Source organism: Rhyacophila brunnea, unplaced genomic scaffold (assembly GCF_057557595.1).
Source record: "Rhyacophila brunnea isolate RB1 unplaced genomic scaffold, BYU_Rbru_1.0 scaffold_7, whole genome shotgun sequence".
In the NCBI taxonomy this organism is placed as follows: Eukaryota; Metazoa; Arthropoda; class Insecta; order Trichoptera; family Rhyacophilidae; genus Rhyacophila; species Rhyacophila brunnea.
Genome location: NW_028233339.1, coordinates 39,711,750 through 39,737,380, shown reverse-complemented (window position 1 = coordinate 39,737,380; position 25,631 = coordinate 39,711,750). Strand labels below are relative to the sequence as shown.

At 32.8% G+C, this 25,631-nt stretch overlaps 3 protein-coding genes across 17 annotated transcripts in view; 2 read left to right on the top strand and 1 right to left on the bottom strand.

The window, feature by feature from the left end:
* CLIP-190 (Cytoplasmic linker protein 190) overlaps positions 1-18,283 on the top strand; it is a 183,843-nt gene extending 165,560 nt beyond the window's left edge. For all 15 annotated transcript variants that reach the window (XM_085958159.1, XM_085958155.1, XM_085958151.1 and 12 more), the window contains 10 exons: positions 2,502-2,642; positions 4,239-4,370; positions 5,732-5,752; positions 6,036-6,207; positions 7,344-7,700; positions 9,183-12,013; positions 14,416-14,573; positions 14,948-15,097; positions 16,874-17,046; positions 18,102-18,283. In XM_085958159.1, coding sequence (XP_085814285.1) covers positions 2,502-2,642; positions 4,239-4,370; positions 5,732-5,752; positions 6,036-6,207; positions 7,344-7,700; positions 9,183-12,013; positions 14,416-14,573; positions 14,948-15,097; positions 16,874-17,046; positions 18,102-18,148 — 4,182 coding nt within the window. In that variant the 3' untranslated portion in view covers positions 18,149-18,283. The remainder of the gene's footprint in view (positions 1-2,501; positions 2,643-4,238; positions 4,371-5,731; positions 5,753-6,035; positions 6,208-7,343; positions 7,701-9,182; positions 12,014-14,415; positions 14,574-14,947; positions 15,098-16,873; positions 17,047-18,101) is intronic.
* Positions 18,284-18,569: 286 nt separating this feature from the next.
* On the bottom strand, positions 18,570-20,283 carry Polr2J (DNA-directed RNA polymerase II subunit RPB11). The gene is made up of 4 exons (XM_085958177.1): positions 20,149-20,283; positions 19,974-20,063; positions 19,702-19,876; positions 18,570-19,026 (listed from the first exon to the last, which is right to left on the bottom strand). Exons 1-4 carry the CDS (start codon positions 20,199-20,201, stop codon positions 18,988-18,990), a joined length of 357 nt encoding a protein of 118 aa, XP_085814303.1. The 5' UTR covers positions 20,202-20,283; the 3' UTR covers positions 18,570-18,987.
* Positions 20,284-23,359: 3,076 nt separating this feature from the next.
* LOC147064852 (SEC14-like protein 2) overlaps positions 23,360-25,631 on the top strand; it is a 69,720-nt gene continuing 67,448 nt past the window's right edge. Inside the window, exon 1 of the mRNA XM_085958169.1 lies at positions 23,360-23,549. Coding sequence (XP_085814295.1) covers positions 23,487-23,549 — 63 coding nt within the window. The 5' untranslated portion in view covers positions 23,360-23,486. The remainder of the gene's footprint in view (positions 23,550-25,631) is intronic.

Sequence of the window (25,631 nt, the reverse complement as noted above, 5' to 3'; positions counted from 1 at the left end):
GTGCTTTTCCAATTAAGCTAGGGGCATCCTACTTAATTAATAACGACAATTTTAACTAGAAGTGAGTTGGAAATACTGTCACCAGTTTGTATACTCAAGTATCGGATGAAACTACCCATACTCAGTACGTGTGGCCCAATAAACTTGTTCCAAAAAACTTGTGATAATATCATTGCGAGTCGCTGGCTAGTTGCAAGACTTTCAATACTATTTTTTAGTCTATGCATGCGAATGACATCATCATAATATGTATGAACAAATAGGTCATAAATTTTCTGTAGCAGCATATTATTCCCTTAGAAATGTGGTGAAGTGACTGAGGTGACGCAGTTTACAATAAAAAAAATCATTGTTATTCATTTTATGTTAACAAGAATATTATAATATAACATAAAAACAACTCATAAATTTAAAATGTGTTCCCCAGCTCAGTGTATTTTTAGCGATTCTATTGAAGCCGATATTTCAAATACTAATATGGAGTTAAGTTTTAGTTCCAGTTTAGTATGAGACTTATGTCGCATACGCACGCCAACCGCTCTATATAGTATTCCAAATACTAGTAAGTATTTTGGAACAAGTTTTGATACTAAGTATTTTTTTATACTGGTAGTAAGTATATTTAGTCTTCAAAATCGACCTCACCTCTAGTTCTCACATGAAATGCTTATCAAATTGCCTTAATAATGTTGACTATCGGTTAGCTATCGGCTATTGTTGAATAAAAGAAGTGGTTTATTAAAATTAATATACCTACTAGTAAAACTTGTTTTATAAGAATGGGATGTTTAAAAATAGCATAATTTTGACATTTTCCATGTGGATCAATATTGAGATATTTAAAAAATATGCTCATTGCAAGTTAAGAATAATATGTAGGTACTGATACCGGCTCAAGTTCTACACGTCATAGTAGAAGTGTGAAGTTCTCTTCAAATGAACTTGCATTGCAAAGTCACTTGTAACTAACTTAATCCGTAGACCAAAGGTCGTTTTATTTGCTTCTATTTCATACATTTAGGCTCCTCTCTATAGAAGAATGTTCTTTTCAACATTTTAGGATACGCACCACACACCAGTGGCGAAGGGTGGAGGTAGGCTGTTTATAAATCTGACATAAATAGTGCCCACTAAAATTTATCAGTCAAACGTATTTGTTTTCATTGCACGAAGACTTCAGTGTGTAGATAGTATTTGTTAGTTTTTTAAATACAATTAAACCCTGCCTAGTCCAAGCCATAGTAGATGACAGTCAAAAAATATTCGTTTATCCAGAAAATATTGTAACATTAAACCATATAAAATTTTAGATATTTTATAGATAGAGTAATATTTTTTATCGATTGCAGTTTGGTTAGGCAGTGCTTAAGGGGGGACATGCTCGTCGAAGGTCAAAATTGAGTTTTTATTGTATTTTCAAACCATGATCCTGGACACTCCTTAAACGTTGTAGATAATCTATTTATATAATTTTGAAGCCTTATTATCCTTTATAGTAATTTTAAACATTTAATGACTGCATAAAGTATTTTTGTTACATAAAATAGTATTCTTTTAAACCTCTCGCTCTAATGTTTTAGAATATAGTCATATTTCGGTACATAACTGTGCAGTGGTGTTCAGATTTTTTACATTTATTAATTTTTAAACGCATTTATAAAACTATTAGCATAATTTATTACGAGATAATTTTTGTAAAATATTCACGATAAAAAATTATATTGATAATCTCTGTGATCCCAAATTTGACAAGAATTAGGCATTTTATTATTCAAAAAATCGGCAAGATTAACACATTTGAAGATGATTCTAAAGATACTTATTATAAGCTATGTCTTTGACCATTCAAGTGTAATAAACATCTTATGAATAATGATTGCTTTATAATAATTATTGACATAAGAATAAGGTAGTGTTTTTTTGAAATACGCCATTTCTTTTGTCATTCCCTAGTGGTTAAGCTACAACATACGGCCGTAGCCATAAATTGACAAACTGTAATTAAAGTAGGGAGTAAAATTATGTTAACGCGCGAATGAATTTGAATTTTATGAATTTAAAAAGAACTAATTGACACCATCTATATTAATATGTACTCTTAATCCAACGAAAACAAATAAATATGAGTGAAAAAGTGTGCACTATTTTTGTCGGATCACCGATACCATACCTAAACTATTATGGTTTGGTTTAAGTTGGGTTTGATTGAATTTGAAAAACTAACCAGAAACATATGCAAATTGTAGTCTTAGTTCAATGAAAACATATAAGTATGACTGACAAAGTTAAGTGTGCACTATTTATATCGAAATCTTAACAGCATACCTCCCCACCCCTCTCCACTGATACACACATCACACTTGATAAAAACATGCAGCATTCCATACACTCCCTCTTGTCCTCTCCTTGTATTACTCTAGCGTGTAGTTATGTGTTTTATGTAATCTAATTTATGTGTTTACTTATTTGTATAGATTTAAAGCATTTTGTTTTCTGTTCAGGAATTGCTTCGAGAAAAACAACAGCACATAGAACGTCTAATAAAAGAACAAGAAGTGGAGAGAGGAGAGCTGGCGAAAATGTCACTTCAATACAAGTGGATAGAGACTGCTTTAGGGAATTTGAAGAAAGAAAATGCTGAGGTATTTAGTACTCTGTGTTTCAGTTCCACTATGAATATTTAACTTTTTCTTGCGTGTTAGTAAATTATAGTGTATCCCCGTCTTAGAGATGTATTATTCGAGAACGACTGAATCAAAATGATTCATTCAGTACAATATAAATCATTCGTTTGACATCCAGTGATTAAGACGGCGTGACAGACGCAGTTTCGAACCAGCAGTAGGGGAAACAAGTAATATGGTGAAATGGATCCATTTGAGGAGAGCCTTAATCATTCATTGAGTCACAGATATTGATTGTGATCTATTGCGTATTTTTTGTATGAAATAATGGATGGGAGGCTCGAGAAATGATTAATGTCATTTGTAAACCACATAGAAGTTTCGTGACTCAAATGACCTAATCGTTCAGAATGAATTTCCATATGTAATTGATTCAAAATCTCGTATTCACATTTAATTGGCTTATTTCTCATGGTTAAATCCTGTCGTTTATTGTTAAACACGTTTGCTAACATTATTATAAGCTTTTAAAAACTTAAGTAGATAACAATGTCATTTTTTGATTTTATTATAACAATTGTATGTCAGTTGGACCTGCAAAGAAAGTAATATATTATATATATATATAAATATATTTAAAAAATCTTCTATAGAGATAGAGTTTAAATATATTGGAATGAGGCAAAAAAGGACCTCTTAGAATACTGTACTAATTATCATAAAAACTCTGAATGAGAGGCAATCTTTAATATTTTTTATTTAAAAAAAATGGTACATGGTCAAACTGAAATTTGCTTCAATGTTTTCTATGAGGAAGCAACAGTTGGCTCCATTTAACGATACAACATCTTCAAATACTTATATATACAAAAATAAATATTATATGAAAGACAACTTCCAGTATACTATTTGAGTTAAATATTAGTTAACAAAAACATGTAAACGCCAAAATATATAAACATGCATACTTCCTTGAGTTTTGAATTAAGTGTAATTGCATTGAATCCTTACATACACTTACTTACACATGTTTGTGCAGATTTTACAAATTCATTTAGTAATAACAATTCGAATTACAGTTTTTTTTAATAATTAAATTAATTAGGTGGTTGGCAAGATAATACCGAATCAGACATAAAATTCGATATGCAGATTTTGGATTCATGGTCAACTTTTCAGGAATGAAAACATGTTAAACAACAGTTACAGTGCGACAAAATTATCTGAAGAATTGATGGGGAAGCCTCTGTCGAAAACTACCCAATCAAAACTCGCAACTGGACAGAATCTGACATTGGAATGGTGTATTCAATATGGCGTCTATATGGCTCCATAGTAGTTCCATTTTTTACCGTTCTTTAGATAACTTTGTGGGACTGTAGGTGTTGTATTTAACAATAGACAATATGCGAGTGGAGAACTACAAGGTTCTAAGTGTTTGTCCTTGAAGAAACAAAAGTAACAATGAGGCAGCTTTATAATAATGAGGTAGCAGATTCTACTTCATTGTTGGGTTTGTTTTCTCAAGGACGAATACTTGAAATCCAACAATCTTAAATAAAATAATTAGGTACTAGACATAATTTATGTAACAATGTTTATATTAATTTTCAGTACCGAAAAGACATTGACAAGATGAACGTGGATTACCAGAGTGTGACACAGCAACTGGAAGATGAAAAGCAGAAAGGCGAAGACCTGATGTTCCGAGCTGAGGAAGATAATATCCACAAAGAAGACTTCACGGTGAGCGTCTTTAATTTTTATTATGTAATCTCTTGGATGTATGTCATTCGTTCAGTTAATTTGGTCTATGTGCTAGATCACATGAATCGTCAGTTGATTTCAATCTTGAATTACATTATTTACTATTTCAGTATTTTTCACTCAGTGGTTTTTTTTATGTAAGTGGTTTTACTCTGCAGAAAGATTCTAATGAATGCAAAGAGTATGTCAATATTTCCATTTAATTTTTCCGAGTCTGAAGTTCACTGCAAAAACGATTATAAAGTAACAATATTCAAATTTATATTCTGTATATGTACCCACATAATAATTCTTCATTAAGGGATCAAAACGAATGCATTAGTATGGTGAAGAATTTAATTTTTGTGTCATAGTACCACAACACTTTGTTTGATTTTTAATAGTCTAATTCTGTAAACGCTGTGAGATATCCAAAATGGCAGTTATCTATGTACATGATGTCGTTATTCTCTGATTATCTTTCACCTAAACATATCGCCGGTTGCTCTGTAACACGTAATAGTAACATCTGTAATTCCAACAAGTAGATTCACCCACCATTGTTTTGGGGGGACACAATTAAATTGCTTGTGCAAAGGAATAAATACCCTCTGTAAATAATAAATAACCTATACTGAGAATGATTTCAAGATTCGACATACACCCGATCCTCTTTTTGCACGGGGGATACGTTCCAAAGATTACCGTGCAAAAAAAAACCGTGTAAAAAAAGGTAACGTGCCCATACAAAAATGGTAGATAGGTTCCAATACATAAAATCAACTCAAAATACGAAATTCTTGAACTCAAAAATAAGTCGAATTTATTTATTATTTATACATAAAATTATTTGTGCATAAAAAAATACATAGTTTTCGATTTAAATTAAATTTAGCATAGAGAAATATATTCATTCAGTGTCGCTACTTGAAAATAAACGTGTCCGTTTACTGCTGTTTATCGCTGGCGAAAAATCACTCATCGCTGGAAATATTTAATGACGCTGACGCTGAAACACGCGGCGCGTCTCTCGTATCGAACCTGAAGTAACTGGCTATTGGCGCCATGTATGTATGTATGTATGTCTAGGCGGCATCTGGTGACAACATATCTATGCACCAGTGGCGTGCGGTCCATTGCAACGCAATTTTTTGATAAATATGTACATACATACATATATTTATTCTGTTTTGTTTTTCAACCGTGTTAGACGTGCAGAAAAGATCAGTGTAAATAAAAAATAATCGGTACTTTTTTTAAACCGTGTTATTTCGAAACCATGCAAAAAGAGGATCGGGGGTACTTCAATTTACTAATATAATATGACCTACTCTTCTAATTTACAATTTTGCTTTTTTCAGAAATTCAAAGAAGAACTTTCCGTAAGTATTCATATAAATTTAATTATGTACATATTTATAAAATATATTTAAATGCAGAAATAAGTGTGAGATATTTTTCTTATATTAATTAGTAATATTTTTAAATTATAGACCTACGAAAAGAAGTTATCTTCTTAATTAAAAATACTATTACCAAAGAACCAAACATTTGTGTAATACCAAGTTATAATGTGTATGAAAATATATCATGTTCATACAAAGCTCTACCCTAGCTGTATAATAACTTGCAGTTTACGTTAATTGCATTGTTTTAATATTACAGGCGGAGCGAATGAAGTTATTATCGTCAATAGGTGATCTAGAGAAGCAGTTGGAAGCTACGCGAAGACAAGTGCAAGAACTGGAAGCTCAATTTGTCATCTCTGAAGCCCAACACAAAGCCCAAAACGAAATAGCAATGAGTGAACATAAGGACGAGCTCCAAGCCTCACAAGGTATGCAAGTTAAATTAAGTGAATAGATAAAAACTTATGCTTTGTTGTAGTCTTGCCTTAGAGCAGCGTGTAGATTATTATTGTAGCAGTACCATGACCCCCACATCCTGAAGCGGGCTCCCGGGCTAGGATCTTTGGCGGGCCCCCCTAACTATTGCTAAAGATAAAGGCACTGTGACGCTCTACAGTGGCGTTTCCCAAATGGTTTAAAAATTATATGATAAAATTAATGTGTATTGTATATTAAGTGTGTTTTCGTATATTTTAATACCTACATCCATTTAAATTATGGAGTTGTCGAGTATCAATACATAATTAAAAATTTTATCGCATAACCACATAATTTTAAATAACAACATCATTGAAGGAAAATAGCGCCGCAGGCGATTTTTTTTACCATTAAAGAGAATTTGTGATGTGTGTTCATACCTATCACTTATCTGGTCGACTCGTCACGCCGGGCCCAGGCTAGAGCCCTGTCAGTCTTCCCTTTGTGGGGGCCATGAGCAGTATATCTTCAGTGTGTGATTTTTGGTGAACGTGGGATTTGAAACTTGAACCTAAGACTTTCGGGACGAGCACTGTAGAACCACTCCACCATCGAGCATAGTTATAGTTATTAATTTTCCTTTAAATCTTAAAGTTATTAGTAGAATTACAGTTTCATCGGTGAAAAGGTTACCGCTGACGGCACAGCTGTTGTGCCCCCAGTAGTTGGCCGTTCAATATAATTAGCATGTTATTTAAATGTAATTAAATATAAAATCAATGCTCCGCGGTGAAAGGGTTAATAACTAAAAAGTATCTAATATCCAAATAAAGGTGGCCCTAAATATGCCTAATGCAGTAATTAAGAAATTAGTTGGAGAGTTTTATATTGTGGTTAGTAAGGCCATAAAAGCATCAAAGTGACATTCAGATAGATTTTGTATCAATTCTTACATAGTTCTGAAAAATAACTATCTATTAATTTTTTAATATATAATACATAGAAATAAAGGCCATAGATCTCTGTAATTTGTCAAGAACTTATAATGCTTCTCCATTTAGGTGTGGATATAGATTCAATTAAATATTTCCGGCAATCCCTGATTGCATCCAATTCTTTAGATTCTTATTTTGTTTTGTTTTTCCAGCATTATCGGCAGAGTTACAAAAGCTATTAAACGAGGCACACGTTTTGCTGAGAGAGAAAGATGGTGACAAAGAGAATCTTGGTAAACATCATTCCGACGAAGTAATCAAAATCAAATCCGACTCGGAGAAGACTATCAACGAGCTGAAGACGAAACTCGCCGAAGTACAGTTGGATTCGTCAGTACAGATCGCTGCCTTCACCGAAAAACTGAACGAAACCGAAAAGCATATTCTGCAGCAAAATGAACGGCTGCAGAATATGGAGTTGGAGCACAACAATGTGATCAGTGAAATGAGATCCAAGCTAGAGCAAACGCAAGTTTCTCTTGAAGTTAGAAATCAGGAATATAACCAATGTACGTCCTATCTCCATTAATTTTGTTTTAAATCACTAATATACCAAAACATAAATGGTACACATTACAGTTTATATACTTAACTTGTTTTGCAAGTGCAAGTGGGTTTGAACCAGTGTTACCAGATAATTATTTTACTAAATTGGGATTTTTACCATGTGAAATAAAAAAATCATAATTTAGGAGCAAAAAGCGGGACAACCCAAAAACACATAAGTACATAGTTCAATATTTCTAATGTTTATTTCTATCAATCATAAATGGCACAACACAAACTAAAAAACTTTAAGGCTAAGGCCACATAGGCAGGTGCCTTGCTTGGTGGCTATGTGCTAGGTGACATATCCTAGCGAACGGACGCACACTATACTATCGCAATGGCCACACTGCACGCATCGCGCCATGCTACGTGATTATTAGTCACCTAGTGAGTCTCCCAGCGAACAAACGTGTTGGCTATTTTTATTGTGTCACCTAGTGATTTTGCAAGATGGCGGATGTTTCTTCAGTATGACAAACGTCAAACACCGTATATTTTGAGGTTATGAATAATGACGCATGGGATGATTTGACATTATGCACCCAACAAGTTCGAATTTGAGACTTTCGAAATTTTAAACTTAAATTCTCTGTGAGAAGTAGCTTTGTGGTTAGTTTTGAGAGTGACATTGTTGTTGACTTGAGCGCTCCTAAATGTGAAATGAATTTGTACCTCACTCAAGCACGTAGCGTGCAATGTGGCAGTAGTGTTTTTAGTTGACAAGCATAGCACCTAGCTCAGCACTAGCGAAGCACCTGCCTATGTGGCCTTAGCCTAACTATCAAAATAATAATATTAAACAATATTTTTTCCCAACACTCACCAATTTGCATTTTCTTTCTGCTGCTTAATGTATTAGTAAAATTCAGCACATGAGTATATCATGTTGATTTGAACAAGTAATTCCGATTTTATCAACTCAATAGAACATCATTATCTTTATTTTAAATTCATATGAGAAAATACCCGTTCGGTATAACAATTAGATGTTGGTATGTATGCCTAAAATAAATGGAATTAGCTTGAAAATATTTTAGTCTCTTTTTCCGGGAATAACTTGAATAACTGATGCCATTTTTGTGCAGCTGAGTCTTTTGAATTTTTCGCAATCACATCAATAGAAGATTTCAGCGAGTTAAATTCTTCATATATCAGGTCCATACCTACTTCATTCGTCGCATTCTTTTGTCTTAAATGAATGTCTCTGAAATGTTTTATTTATATTTTTGAATAATCGTGAATTTAGCTATCCCATGCTGGACAATTTATTTTTGTTTAAAAAGCGGGACGTAGGCAACCTTACTTTGAACCCATATTTTTGTACTGTCTTTAATTTATTTATCTCATTTTAAAGTAAATCATTAGTTTTAGCATAAAATGTAAGCTCTATCAAGTACTCTCAATGTATTGACAATATTATCAATTAGTAATAATGCTTACAGCTCTCGCTTCAGCGAAAGAAATCGAGTTATCAGCTAAGAAGGATCTGGACAAATTGAAAATGGAACTGAGCGCCAAAATCTTAGATTTCGAGACATCTAAGGATAACCATAAACAACTTGAATCCGTTATTGCCAATACTAAGAGTGAATTAGAAAATGTCAAGCTTCAATTGGCCAATAAGGGGTCGGAGTTGGAAGTCGTGTCAAACAGTTCAGCGAAACAAAATGAATCTATTCAAAATGAGGTGAAAGAATTGCAAGAGAGACTCAAAACAAAAGAAAAGGAATTCGAAGAATTGTCTGCAAAAACTGCTGAATCACACGTTGCTTTTGAAAAAGTATCCAATGAACAGACTGATCGCCTTAAAAATGGTGCACAGGAGATATTGAATTTGAAATCTGAAATTGACAATCTTAAGCAACAGTTTGCCAGTCAAACTGACATTTTACAAAACGACTATTCAAAACAATTGGAAGAAAGTAATTCAAAATTGACACTAGTGACGAAACAATTGGAAGAACAAGTCTGCGCTATTGAAGAAACGAACAAACAGAAGAAAAATATTGAAGTAGAAAGCTCACAGCAAATTAATGAAATTAAGAATCTGACAGAAGTTCACATGCAAGCACAACAAAAGTTGGAGGAAGTATCTAAATGTAATGCAGAGATTTCAACAAAACTCTCTGCTCTGGAGCTTGAAAATGGTGACCTTGTTCGACAGGTTAGGAATGAAAATGAAAAATATGCTGAGTTGCAGCAACAGAAAGAAAAATTAGAAAATGAAATATCTCAATTGAACAGTCACTCCACGAATTCAAGTGAGCAACTTACCACCCTTACAAATAAAATGAGAGATTCTGAGAAGGAGCTTCAAATTATTAAAGAAGCTAATCGTGAAAAGGTGTCTACGTTTGAACGAAACGAACAAGAATCTAAACAACTTTTGGAGCAAGTCAAAAATGAATTGGCCGCAGAGAAGAATGCTTTGGCTGAAAGTTTGAAACTGGCGAGTGAATCGAAAACTCTTTATGAAGAACAGTTACATGGATTGAATCAAAAAATGACTGAAATTCAAGAAAGTTTAACCAACAAACTGTTGGAAAGTGAAACCAAATACAAAGCTGAAATGGAAAGGTTGCAAAACGAAATGCAAATTAAACTCACTCTGGAAGAAGCATTGAAGAAGCAAATTGATGAGGTAGAACAAGCTTCAATAAAAACAATTAACGATTTGAACACGCAATTAGAAAATCAACAAGTGAGTGGATTGACATCGGAATCAAAGTTAAAAGAAAAACTGGATCAAGTTATCGCTACACAAAATGAGCTCAATCATAAATTGGAAACGTCACAACAGAATGAGAAATCTCTACATGACGCCCATCAAAAGTTATCTGATGAATACAACAGCCTCAAAATTGCCACAGAAAACCAACTTAAATTAAAAGATGAACATGGAAATAATATCGGAAGTGAACTTCAGAAGATAAAAAGTGATTATGAAAGCTTACAGCAATCACATATAACAAACGAGACATTAATTAAAGAAATGAATCTTAAAAATTCTTTGTTGGAAGTTGAATTGAAATCAAATGTAGAAATAATTTCTGAGAAAGATAGACAAATCAATTCACATAATATTGACCTTAAAAAGACGTTAGAAGATAAGCATGACTTGGAGAAAAAACTTGGTAATATTACTACAGAATATGAAAGTGTAACAAAGAATTTGAATGTCCTGAAAGAAGAAATGGGAGTGAAGGAAGCGGCCACTCACGAGCAGGTGAAAGTAATAAACCAGCTGCGGGAAGAGATCGGTAAGGTTAATCAAGAAAAGATGTCAACGGAATCGGCAACATCACAGTCCAATGAGAAAGTCAACACGCTCACGGCTGAAATTGGCGGATTGACCAGAAAAATAGCAAACTTTGAAAAGACAATCGGAGACCTTAATTTAGAAATTAAAACAAAGGATGAGAAATTAGGCGAAGCGGGAAATGAAATTAAAAAACTTCAAACGGTGCAATCTGAAGCAAATATTCTCAAAGAAGAGGTTCAGCAAAATCTGACAGAACTGAAAAATAAAAATGCTCTGATTTTCGAATTGAATTCGACCATTGATTCACTCAAAAAAATTAATGCTGGGTCTTCAGAAACCGAAGAGAAATGTAAAACGGTAGAAACTGAATTATTAGCAATCAAAGTATCACATTTGCAGGAAGTAAACGAATTGAAGAAGCTTCTTAAAAATGTCGAAGCGGAGTCTAAGGAACTCGAAAAGAAAGCGCTGCAATGTGACGATGCAAATCAAAAATGCACTGATTTGAAATGCCTCGTCGAGAAGTCTGAGGCCGATTTAAAATCATTTACTTTAATTAACGAGGCACAAAAGACTAATTATGAACAACTCAATAAGCAATTACAGGAACAACACGACAATCTTAAAAGTGAAAGCAAAAAAGAACGGAAACAGTTCAAAGCGCAGATAGAAGCGTACGAAGCGAGAAGATCCGAAAAGAAGAAGCAATTAGAAACGTTGGAAAACGAACGAACTGAAACGAAATCAAAACTAGAAGAGTCGGAAAACTTGGTCGGGGAACTTACGAATAAAGTTAAATATTTAGAAGCTTCCAGTACCAAGAAGGCAGATGAAGAACAATCCGAATTACAAAAGGTTGTACTCGAATTACAAAATACCAAAAAGATCCACGCGGACGAATCTAAAGTACTAAAAACAGAATTGTCCAAATTAAACGAACAAATAACTAAGAAAGACACTGATGCTCATAAGTATAGTGAACAGCTGACGATATTTGAGATGGATTTAAAGGTATATTCTTTTGCACATTTTTTTTAATAATCGTCTTTAGCATGATCGAAAAAGTGAGAACAGTTTATGGGTCACCAGGATGCTCAATGAGACAAAGAATACATCTTAAGACCTCCTCTGTTCACCTGTATGAATCATTTGATGTATTTTTTAACTAGCACAAATCATGCAATGTTCCAAACATGCCTGCTTGTTTATTAGCAAACACTACATTTAAATGGTTTTTCACCAATATGTGTTATTTTATTTCTTTTGAAATGGTGGCATGTTCTAGTTGTCATTGCATTTTACTCACATTTTGTTTTTTGATTCAAAATTTATTTTCAATGTTCTCAATCAATCATTACTGAAATATCTACATGCTCTTTCCGGAGAGGTTTGCCAATCTCTTGTTACAGTTTAGGACAAAATTGAAGATCTTGGCATAAAAACAGCAAATGTCACAAAACACTTTTTTTTCAGGAGAGGGTAAAAACATAATATCTTGGTTATCAAAATTTTTTTTATTAATTTGACAATGAGAAATTATAGAGAAACCGTATATGCACTATATGAATGTAAAAAAAATATTAAATTTATTTTGGTTAAATAGATATTTAAAAAAGAATGAGTGTGACATTTGCTGTTTTTACACAATTTTTGGACATTTGTTGTTTTTATTGCAAAATTGAAAAGATCGAAATGTAAATAGTATGACTAAAACTATAATTTTATTAAATAAAATAAAGAATATATATTTCTGTTATTTTTTGATCATAATACAACTTTTAATAAGGTTTGGACATATTATTTACCTATTAACAAACGACTTCAATGTTTCTAAAAAATCAAGAATTAAATATTTGAAAAAATGTTTTAATCATGTGCGGGTTAATACTGATTAGCTTCATATTATTATTATTGATTTAATTTAATAAAACACATTTTTTTAGTATCTACTTATTCCACTTTTAATAAATAAATCTGTACCGGTTTCGTCCGCCTCTGTTTTTCTGCCAACTGTTTTCAACAGTTGAAAATGTCCCTATAAGGTGGACGAAACCTATCCAGATTTATTTATTAAAAGTGGAATAAGTACTAAAAAAATGTGTTTTAATAAATTAAATCATTAACACAATGGATTTCTACCATGAATTGATAGTTAACATGAAAAAAGAAAACCGATGAGCCTCGTCTGACACCTTCACTATCAGCAAATTAAACGTTACATTTATTGGGTTTTGTAAATATTTAGCTAATTTTAAAATATTTTTTTATTAAGCTACTTTCAATGGAACTAATCCACCATATGTTGTTTTAAATGCAATCGTGACTTGCATTTGATTTTTATTCACTACATTGAATCTATCCCACAGCCTAGAGAGAAACTGAAATGTTCGCAAAGCACTTCTCCCTTACTAGCCTGGTCTATTTTGTACATTATAACTAGCCTACAAATTTTTACAGAAAAATGTCAAAGTTTTAACCTATATTTCATATAAAAAAAATCTTTTTCTCCGGTCTCTTTAGATTTTATAATGAAGGGCCCAGAATTTTCCTTATTGCATCAAACTGAATAATAATGAAAGTCACCGTTATTTGGTAAAAACGTTGCAAAGTTTTGTTAATTTTTCTCTTTCGAGACGTTTCAGATGTCTTGCTAGGAATATTCATGATAAAATACAAAAACAATCATTAGAAAACGTTATAAAAAGCATTAATTAAACGAATCAAGGATAATTTGACAGCTCAGACACTAAATTGTATGGAATGTATACTAACATTACTAACGCCGCCTGGTGATAAAAGTGTAGAACTACTGGACCTTTGCTGTTTTCACACAAAAATGCCTGGACTATTGCGGTTTTTAGAAAAGTGGCATATTTTCGAGAGCAGATTTGAGGGACTTATGATTTTTTTTAAAAATGTATCTTTGCACAGTTGTATGTAATCATACACAGGGAATATAGAAATGCAATAAAATGAAAATGGAAAAAAGTGGACATTTGATGTTTTTATGCCAAGATCTTCAATTGTCATTCATGTTTTGTGTCTGCTTGAAAGATACCTATTCAGCTAAAGTTTTATTAAAATCGCTTACCTATTACATTACACCATGTTCGATCCTAAGAGGATCAAATATAAAGCTCCACGGGTAGAGTTTGTATACACAATCACTGCTGAGCTGTTAATTATTTTTTAATTACCACATTTAAATAGCATGTTATATCGAATGGCCAGGTAACACAAACGCGCTAGTCGCGGTGTCAGCACTAAATGAGTTAACAGATTTTTGTGGTTATGAGAAATGGATGTTAGTCACTTGGTCAACCTATTAGGTCCATATTCTGGGTGCACACATGTGAATTTGTCATACCCGGGATTCGAGCCCAACCTAATCTAGCTGTTGTTTTATGTTTCAGAATTCCAAATCTCAAAATAAAACCCTCAGCGAAGAATTAGTTAAATTAAATGAGGAATTGAAACAGTACAAAAATGCTAACCCTGCATTGAAAGTGAACGGAGGTGATCTAAATAAAAATCTTCCAGAATCTCCGCAAAACGGATCTGACACCAAGAGGTAATGTAACACCAATTGTTACTATCATAATATTATAATAGATAGTTTGGGATACAGTAGATCAGCAGTGTACAACCTGCCATGTTATTTATTGCGGTCTGATTAAACGGCAAATGCAAAAATCGTAGCATATCAAATACCTAGACTAGGTAATTTAATTGTGCTGCAACAGTGATGGTTAGAAAATTTTACTACTAACAGAGATACAAAAGTGGGCGGTAGGTATGAAAAGGTTGACTACCCCTGCTCTATATAGAGTCAACAGACGACATGGTATCACCCTTTTTGGCATGGTTTCCTAGCGAGTCATATTAAATTTCAATCAATTAATTAATTTCATGACATACCTATACATTTTTTTTCCATTGTAAAAGGTTACTGGAAGAAAAGGAAGAGGTGGAGGGCCAGGTAAACTTCTTAAACTCCGTCATTGTCGACATGCAACGGAAAAATGAAGAGCTTAAGGCGAGAGTAGAGGTTCTTGAGATGGGCTGTACGCCACAGGAAGCAGATGAATTCAACTTGTAAGTTAACTTGCAGTATTTATTTTTTGTATGCATACAATGTAGGGGTGAAATATAATAGCCCTGAACTCAAATTCTAGCTGAGTTTTGTATCCGGATCGAAATGAACACTGTTCAATTTCCATCTGACCAATACAGAATTGCACAATATTAAAATTATTATATTCCTATATTATTTGTTATAGTAGTGGTATTCAAAGTGTACAATTCCTGGGGATGTCGCAGGCTGTCTATTAATTTAACGCACTGATGCACGGTCACAATGATAGATTCCATTGTGGCACCAGTTTGTTGTCTTTAATGTTTCCTCTCACGGTATAAAAAATATTATTGAACAGCGCATATCTCACCCTAGCAACTGGTTTTAAAAATACTTTCGAGAAGTTTACACAAATTCAATTTGGGTTATGTTCCGTGTGGGTTGACAGGTCATGCGTTACTTAGGGGCAGTAAATTGAAAAAGAAATGCGAATAATAAGTAGATTGTGTGGAGAGGGATGATGGATTACGGTTAAAAACGTCATGGCTTCCGGCACTATCAGCAAAATCCAATATTCGAGCCGGTATCCCTGGTCGTAACGATTGACAGATTACTCTGAGCAACGTTTGCTCTTAGCTAATCGGATTCCTTTTGACATTCTTAGAGCAATGTTTACATTCTCATACCTACACTACATTTTCATCATAAAACATATTATCTCTTGATAATGGCCTCTGCAACGAGCCCGAAACGTCGAGTAATGAAGGAAGGACACACGGTGGAAACCCAAAAATCTACTACGATAAAAAACAACCGTGAAAGCCTCAAACATTACAGTAAAACCTCGTTAGTAAGAACACTGATAATTCAAAATTAGCCGTAATTCTAAATTTTCCCGAAAAAAGTCCCTTGAACATTATTTTCATATAAAGCTTACCTTTAATTCAAATTTCGTCCTGGCATATAAAAATATTCAATAAATCGTATTAAAGTACACTATTTCATGAGCCAATCATTGAAAACTGTGACAGACTTTTCTTAAAACATCAAAAATTACTTATTTTATGAAGTTAATAAAAATAATCCCGACATTTTATGACCCATTTCGGTAGGCACATCTATGTTCGGAATCGAAATTAATTAAAATCAAAAAAAAAATAATTTTAATATTTTCCCTCTATACATTTCGTAATTCGAATTTTTTTTCGATTTTCGGTCCCATGGAATTTGTATTAACGAGGTTTTTCTGTATATAGATAAAATATGATACTAAAATAGTAAGGAGTGACATTTTGAGACTAGTTACGGATGCTTTACCTATGTATCTGACTGGGTGGGTATCTGTACTAGTTTGATATGAAAATTTGGGACTCCACGGTAAACAACACGATCAGCCATCTCACTAACTGGTATTTTTGGGTGCCATCCTTACTCAGTAAGCGCCATGAAATTAATAAGTTTGAAACGACTGAAATATAGAAAATGGGTGCCCCATATTAATAAATAATTTATTTAAATCCTCACAATGTAAAATGTAGTTGTTTTGAAATGTAAGTAGAGGTTTTATAATTATTTCATAAAAAGATCTCATTATGCCACCTTTATTATAGTACATGAAGCAGACCCGTTTCCGCTCTCACTCATGTTCAGTGTCGCAGCGGATAATTTATATTTTCTGTTTTCATACTTAGCTTCAGGTACCAATAAATCATTCCGAAGATAAGTTTGTAACCATCAAGTTCCATTAATAAATCATCTCAGTTTGGTTTACAATGAATATGTTGTAATTTTTGCAGGAACGGTTTGAAAGCAAAAATGGTCACTCCTCGCATGTTTTGTGACATCTGTGATATATTTGATGCTCATGAGACTGAAGATTGTCCGCGGCAGACGAGTGACGCAGATGTGATGGCCACGGGAGACAAGAAGACGCCCCCGGTACAGAGACCTTACTGCGACATTTGCGAGAGTAAGCATAAAGTTATCATCAAAGATAACCCCTCTTACTATTAATTCGTTTACTGTCAGAAGCAATTAACAATATAGGTACTCAATAAGATCCAAGAGGTGTCATTTTAACGACAGCCAATGTTAATCATGGACACAATATTGTCATGTGCAGTGTACCTATCAAATTGATTTTTTTTATTATTCTGAAAATTCGCAGCCTTTAAATAAAATATCTATCGCATAAAAACTATTATAATCTTTTTAAATGATTCAGACGTTCTTTTGAGTATTAGGTAAACATTATTTTGACCTTTGATGTAGAAAATATATCAAAATAAATATAATTTTTAATGTGTATTTTTGAACATCTATTCTTTTACACATTTAAATCCTTTGAGACGAGGAATATTATTAACAGGTCATGTGAAATTGAAAATAATCTATATTCCGATAGTGATCACTCTCTCTCGAATTATTTGTGAATGCACCTAAGCTTTATTCCGACAAAAATAATTGGATTCAAATTTTTTTTCAAAAAAAAGTTTTTTAAATTAAAAAAATACATTAAAACAATGATTATTAAAAAATCTTTCTACAGCATTTGAGATAACTTACTAAACTACATTTTAAGGATAAAAAATAATCATAAAATAACGTGTAATAATATGATTCCGAACAATCAGAAATGGTGATGAATTGAAATGAAGGTTTCATATTCTGCTATGCTAGACGCATTACTCTCACCCTTAAATTAAAGCATTTATTAATTATGACATACTTATTGCAACCATGAAATTATTCAGTGTCTTTATCAATTAAGATATGATTAGCTTCACGACTCCTTTTATTTTCTGAGGCGGAACGGTGCAGGTAGTACACATAGAAATTCTTGAGGTCCAAAAGAATAAGCTTGTTTAGTTCAAAGGCCATAATTAACACATAAGTATGTATCATAAGCCTCACTGACTCTTTGCATTTTACCGTATGTCGAAGTTAAGTTTGCAGTTCGTTAAAGAAACTTACTAGGTCACCTCACCTGTAATATATTAATCCTTATTGATATTAACTTTTCAGTTTTTGGACATGCAACAGAAGACTGTGACGATGAAGAAACTTTTTGAACTTTTCTTACTTATAAGTAAACAGAATTATATTTTTTTTATTATATAAAAATAATAATAATTATGTAAATTATTATGGCTTGTATAAATTTTTTTTATGTGTTATTTACCAACATCTGTTTGGTAGTGTTATGTTACCATCTTCTCAAATGTTTTGTGTAAATACTAAAACTATTGCTTGTATGCGTATAATTTTAATAAATTATTGTTTTATTGATTTTTTATTACTACTTATAGTCGACAATAATAAAAAAAAAAGCATGAACGCTTTTTTATCTTGAATATCTGATGCAAATTATGTGTAAATTTAATGTATAATGTTTTTGTTAATTTTTGATTGTTTAATTATTATACAGTCTAATAATGAAATTGTTAGATTTTCAATTTATCATGTTGTCTTTTTGAAAATGAAAATGCGGTTAATTTATTGGAAGTTGTGTATGTAATATTATAATTATGACAAGTATAAATACATTAAATTTGGTATCCACATTACATTGTGATCAATTGTTTATTAAATGTTTTTTAAATGAATTTTGTTGGTATATTCATGTATTTAAAACTTATTTATTATTCTAGTTAAAAACAAAAATGTGAAAAAAATCAAATAATTAACAAAAATAGCTTGACAAAATATCAATATTTGTATTTCCATTTGCAATAACTAACTACTAAGAGTATGTGTTGTTGAAACTCTCAAACTTTACTTATGTACCGAAAATATATCAAAACGATTTCCACATTTATCCAACGTTAAGTATTAAAGCGACGTATTGATGATCTGTTTAATGAAATATCAATAGAAATAAATTATTTTATTAAAAATGTCATGACTTTTATTACGCGTCTAATCCTTCCTTCTTTTCCTTGATTGCTTCCTGGAAAAAAAACAAGATAAATAAACTACATTTATTGTTATAATCCTATATTATACTAATTTAATCTGATTGAACCACATTATTTGACTCAACCGAAGCCATTGAGGATAACCTGAATAGTTAACCAAAGAAAAAACAACATAAACAATTTTTCACCGTTACACCTGCGACTTATAACAATTATACTGAATAGGATTCAGCCGATCTCTGCTTTATCAGTCTCCAGCCGCCATCTAGTATAAAAAGACACCATCGAACCGAAAGAAATCAGTCACATCTCGGATACATTCAGAAGACTGCAAGTCTTATGATCAGAAGCTCAGTTCGTCTTAAAAAATTTCATTAAATTATAGAAGCTCATGACGGCATCTGCGGCACAATTACCGGATATACTTTTAGCTATTTTCGCATATGTTTTACACGCTCTGTTTTTGACATTTAAGAATGATTTTAACATTTCGCATGTGCCAATCGAGACTGTTGATTTGTCAGCCCATTAGTGTGAGGTGGTGTGCAGTCAAAGACGTTTTATATCAATCGCTATCGTGAAGGTAGCTTTGCGATAGTCAAACAGAGCTCTGTAGGATTTGCATGTTGCAAGCACTTTTTGTCTCTTAAAATAAAAGATCTTATTCACATCAGAATAAGGATTAAAATATTTAACAGTTCGGTTACCTTGAATCTTTCTTCGAATAGCGATAACTCAGATATCAGATCAGTAATAGCATTTGTGAGTGCTTCCTGTGGAGTATAGTCTGATGTCGTTTGAATTCTGATGACAAATTTGTGTTCGAGAGGGTGGGGCAACTTATATCCGGCAAACAATACTTTTGGGTCCTTCAATAACTGACTGAAATTGAAATTATAGGTTAGAAACACAATGGTGTGTCTATCCAAATATTGTGACATACCATGTTATTCTTTAAAAAATAATACAATCTACTAACTTTCTGATCATGTTTCCAAGAGTGTGATCTTCTTTATTTACTGTAAATACTGCGGCATTTGTTACTTTTGTATCTTCCTCCTTTTGAACTCTGAAAAGATGTCATACAAATTAATTAAAACATTGTCCAAAGAAGAAAAAATGGCACTATAAAAATTGGATATGGGTAAACATACTTTTTTTCTCCTTCGTATAGAAGAAATGACTCGAATGTTGGAGGCGCATTCATATTGTAAAGATTTTAATATAAATATGCGAATAAAGGAAATGAGTGATGACACTTCGCGATCGGCAATGTATTTTGACAACCTAATGAAAAAGACAATAAACATAAGTCAAAAACAATATGAGCGTGGAGCATAGAGTTATCGCACCATTAGAGAAAGAGAAAATTAAATGTGTCAACGACAAAAGCGTCTCACTTTAGTGGAAAATCCAATAGTTTTAAATATTTTCTAATGACAATAATAAAGTATGAGAAATTTCTCTTATATCAAACATTTTTATATACAAGTGTTTCTTATTTGGTTATTTTTTGCTGGATATAATGTCGATACAAATATTATGATGTAATACAATAGCTAATTGCGACTACTTTGATAATGTCAAATATATACATGCCCATACAAAATCTTCCAATATCATATAGATCATAGACAATAATTTCCATAATCTACATCAAAGACAAGTCGTGTGTATTCGTCATCACTCGGTATTTTTCGTGTAGATTTGTAATTTTTTAAATATCTCCCGCTATAAAAAAGTAAAAGTATAGTATGACGTAGCTTTAAAATTAGACTGAATTATTTAATATCACTACAATTATTCTTCAACATAAGATAATATTAAATCTAACATTATTTTATACAAGCTTGTCTAATATAAATACGCATTTAATTATTTTTAATCAAACTTTTATTGACAGCATAGGAATGCAATAAATTGGAACAATTCCCGCCAGTGACACTGCACTGTCGCAAAATCGTAATGTACATACATTATTATATATTTTCTTTTGATCAAATCCTCTTATATTCCTCGAATATCACACATGCTTATCAAACAACTCCATTGTAGGACGGATGTGTTTTACACGCTGTCTATCGTGCTATAGCGATAACCAGTGGTTGCCAAACCGTCTCTCGCGAGCTACCGATAGCTCAGGACAGCATTTTCGGTAGCTGGTGTGAGATATGTAATTGAGCCTGTCAGTTCACTATATTTGTGAAGATGATCTTCCGAGACTTTTTCCATACCTACGTCAAAAAATTCTTTCAACTTCATGTTTACCTTCGACTTTAAATAAAAAAGAATTTTTATTTATAATGTTTTTACATACCTACTACGTATTTTTTAATTAAACCACTTTTCAATGTGAATTATCAAAAAATGCCTCAAATTGCAAGCTTCGCATTTTAGCCTCTAGGTGCCTCTGGTAGGCGGATTATTTAGGTATTCACCGTAAACCGTTGAGGTTGATTGGAAATAACCAAACTAGTCCTGACCACTACACCAGTCAATTTTGACTGGCCGTGATGAATTCGCTGCCGAGCTCCTTGAGCTTTGACTTGTTACCCGATCAACATGACCATAATATGAGGGAGAATTACAGGATGCAAACCACATCCTCTGGAAATGCCTGAGAATGAACTCCGAAAAAGAAGAATGCTCATGTCGGTCCAAAAAAATTGCGACGTCTTATGTCTTAATTATGTCCAGATGTCTTCAGATAGTTTTATATTATGTCCGTATTGTCTCTCCCATAGGCATTTTTATTAAATTAGGTCTTTGTAAACTCAGTCGAAGCATACATCGAGTACGTGACAATCTCAGTCTTGGGTATCTGCTCCTGAGACATTCCCAGGCGTAAACATCAACTGATGCCTAGTGTGATGCGGGTCGGGTTAATTTGGGAGGTATTTGTGTTGTTGATGTTAATGTATTATTTTTTTAATGTACCTACACAACCTATTAGGCTTTAAATTATTTTTATTGACGGATTTTCTCTGTATGTAGTATAATACGATATTTGATTTTAATGATGTCTATTAGAGTATCCTCCACGTAACTTTGCAATTGTACACAGTGACAAGATTTGTGTGTAATAAATACGCACTGCGTATTAGTGTATTAGTAAATGCCAGGCGCCTGATTGGCTGATTTCATCAAATAATTCAAAAAAATCTATTCCAAATTGCAAGGTTACGCAGAGGGTAGTATACATACTTATCATTAATCATATTTACATAATATTATTCGTATATTATGTAGGTACGATATTATTATGTTTGGCTAACACGCCTTGTTAAGTATCTTAACTATTTATAATTTTTACAATATATTACATTTTACTTTTACGGATTATTATGGTGTATTGGCCAATCTTTGTTATAGATACCATAACGTCTAAAATAGTCACAAACGTAATATTTTAACGTAATTGAATAGTTAGACCAGTTTTGTATACAACGAATAATTTACAATTTTTAAGAATGAAACATTTTTCATTATAAATACATCCATGATTTGGAAACACCTCAGAAACACGTCTGTTAGAAAAAAATATGGTTGCCGCGTGGGACTCGAACCCGCATCCATCGGATTTCGGTAGTTTGTAGTTTACTACGAAATTAACCAATAATTATCCGACTGAAGTGATTAATAATTATTCACATCGCTCTTTTCTTTGGCAGACTGATCGTGTAACACAAATCCATAGCTACCTATGTGTATGTTTGAGCTTCCTCAGTTGTGATTTGAATCGATAACTGGGTGTGTGCTTCACTATCAAGTCATGAGAAATAATAATCGTTTAGTATTTACTACATTAATTTGCACAGCTATACATGACGGTCTCTTCTCATCTAGATTCGACCGCAGTGATGAAGACTTTTTCATCATAAAGTTCATTTTACATAATTGAATAACGTACTTATTTGTTTTAAATGATATTAAAAACATTTTTTCGAATTTTTGCTGCCCCCCGAATCATACCGCCCGGGTGTTTTGCATCCCAAACACCCCCGCTTGGGGCGTCCCTGATGGGATGCTCCCAGTAATATTTTTTTGAATTCCGCTTCACTATCGTTACCATATAAACCGGAAAGGGTTTGGAGACAAGCTGGGCGGTAGAACGGAAGCATAATAATTGACAATCCATTCGGCGACCGACTGACTTACAATATTATCTGATAGTTTATCAAAACAATCTATTACCTACTGTTGAATCATTATCGATTATTAAATCCGATACAGTGGCGACCATTACATAGTTATTTTTCCGGTTCGCCTTGAAGTGGTACGTGTTCTGCAGCGAGCCGGTTGATGGATCCATGCCGTTAGTTTGGACGTTCCGCGGTCTGCCCAAGAATCAATCCATTCAATATCATTGTTGTGGTGCGAGTAGAAAGCCGAGGTCGTGCAGCGTGTGCGCTCTTTACGAAAAACAATAAATCGCGGGCCGAAGTGTTGAATAATTTAATTAATTTGTGAAAGTGATCTCGATACTTTTACAATGCCACCTGTTGCATCCGCCACGGCCAATTTGGACGATGACCAGAGATTCGCACTGATGAAGGTAGCCTGAGCTTACTTTATCAGTTTTAATTCACAAAACACGTTTTACCACTGCATTTGTTATTATTTTTTCCTCGTATTACTACAATTTTAAAACTGTGTTTTTTTTATTATAATTTTATCCAACTTTCAACGGAATTGACACAATATAGTGTTTATTTTGTACATAAAAATAACACAATGTAATATAATTAATATTCTAATTTTAAATACAGCAACTGCATTATTAAAAAAAACACCACGGATTAACAGTTTAGGCAGGTAAATTTTTGTAATATTATAAATTTGAAGTTACGTATTTTAATGCGTACTTATTAATCTCATTATTCGTTGTATGTGCGCTCATCCATCACAAGATATACGTTGATACGGTAGTTTCATCTAGTTTTTTTTAACCTTCAATAAAGCATAATATCTATAAGAATAATATTACTTCTTTCTCGTATACCTCATATGTTTACGTATGTAGTTTATTAAAACCATACTAGTAATACATTTTCTTCTTGCTCTTCGATCATGTCCGATCCCAATAAGATCATAATATGGGCCTCCACGGAGTGGATGTTTGTATTGTTTTTACGTAGAAATGGATGTCAGCCACTTGCTCAGCCTATTAGGTCCATACCTTGACTCATAGTCAAATTGAATAACAATGTGTACTTGCCAGATCCAGGATTCGAACCTGTGACCCACAAGACACGACGCTTAAGCCACGCGGCCTTCGTGGGTGTAATATATTTTATTGGCTTATTATTTGACTCTATTTTTGTGCGTTGTATAATTAACCCGATGTTCAACACAAGACAAATAATAAATAAAATAATTGCTGTTGCTTATTTACATTTAATTGCATCGCGTTCAATTAGTTTTAAATGAGTAATAAACAAAGATTTTGTTGAATCATTATAATACAGTCAGCGAAAAAAAAAACAACAAGAATATCCAGTCAATTAGGTATTAATCACACAAAACTAAGTAAAACACGTTTTTCCAAGCACGAAGGTTTTGTTCATCGCTTTTGTTAGTTTTATACCTACGTCTTGTTACAAGTCATCAAGCAATAACAATCTTTTTGTTATCTTGCATATCCATTTAATCGAAATAATAATAACTATTTAAGATTATACAATTATCAAGGGTAAAATAATTATCGGCACGCTATTGATTGTGCCCCATTGTGAAACGCAATCTCAGGAAACCTAAACACGATAGAAAGCTGATATCAATATGATTAGTTGAAGATTTGACTTTCTTACTGACTTATATATGGTGAGACTCTTTTGATAACAATAATTCCAAAGAGTATTTATTCTCACGAAAAGTTGCTTACTACAGAGCAATCGCATATAGAATTTTTTCAACAGGATTTGTTTAAAACTATCTTTTTGAATTATTTTGTAAATTTGAAAGGGTGGATATTGTTGAAATTTCCTCAAAAACTTGTTTAAATCACCCCCCGACTTTGTATATAGTTCGTTAATTATTCGTTAATCTGGCGTTAGATACTATTCAAGTCCATGGTCGACTGTACAACCCCAAGCTCTCTTTCTCTCCCCCCAGTCGGTAAAACCTCTTGAGTCTTGACGTTATCCACGCATCTCCTCCGGTGTTGGCCAAAAGGACGGGTGCTTACGGGGTTCCGTCATAAACTTTATGAAGAGCTCTAAATTCATCAATCAAGGCTTGTGCTCATTTTGTACCCATGAAAATAATAAAATTATGACGTTTCACCATTTATCTTATATAATATACATAATCTTAGAATTCGTACAATCTATCTATGTCCATTATCATATTTTAAAATAAGTATGAATGCAATTCAAAATCTTATTCTATGAAGCTTTTATTTGTAAACATCTTCAAGCCTTGCCTATATTATACCACAGTGTATTCCGGTATTGTATAATTATGTAGATACTGGTTATATTATTTGCTCTAGCTAGTGTTAATTACTATAACATACATACCGTGTATGTAGTGACGTTTTCACATTCGAAAATCTCACAGTATCCGCAATTATAAGATAGAAGTATATCTACATAATGTGACCAGTAACATAAAGCTGATGACTGTATATATAAAT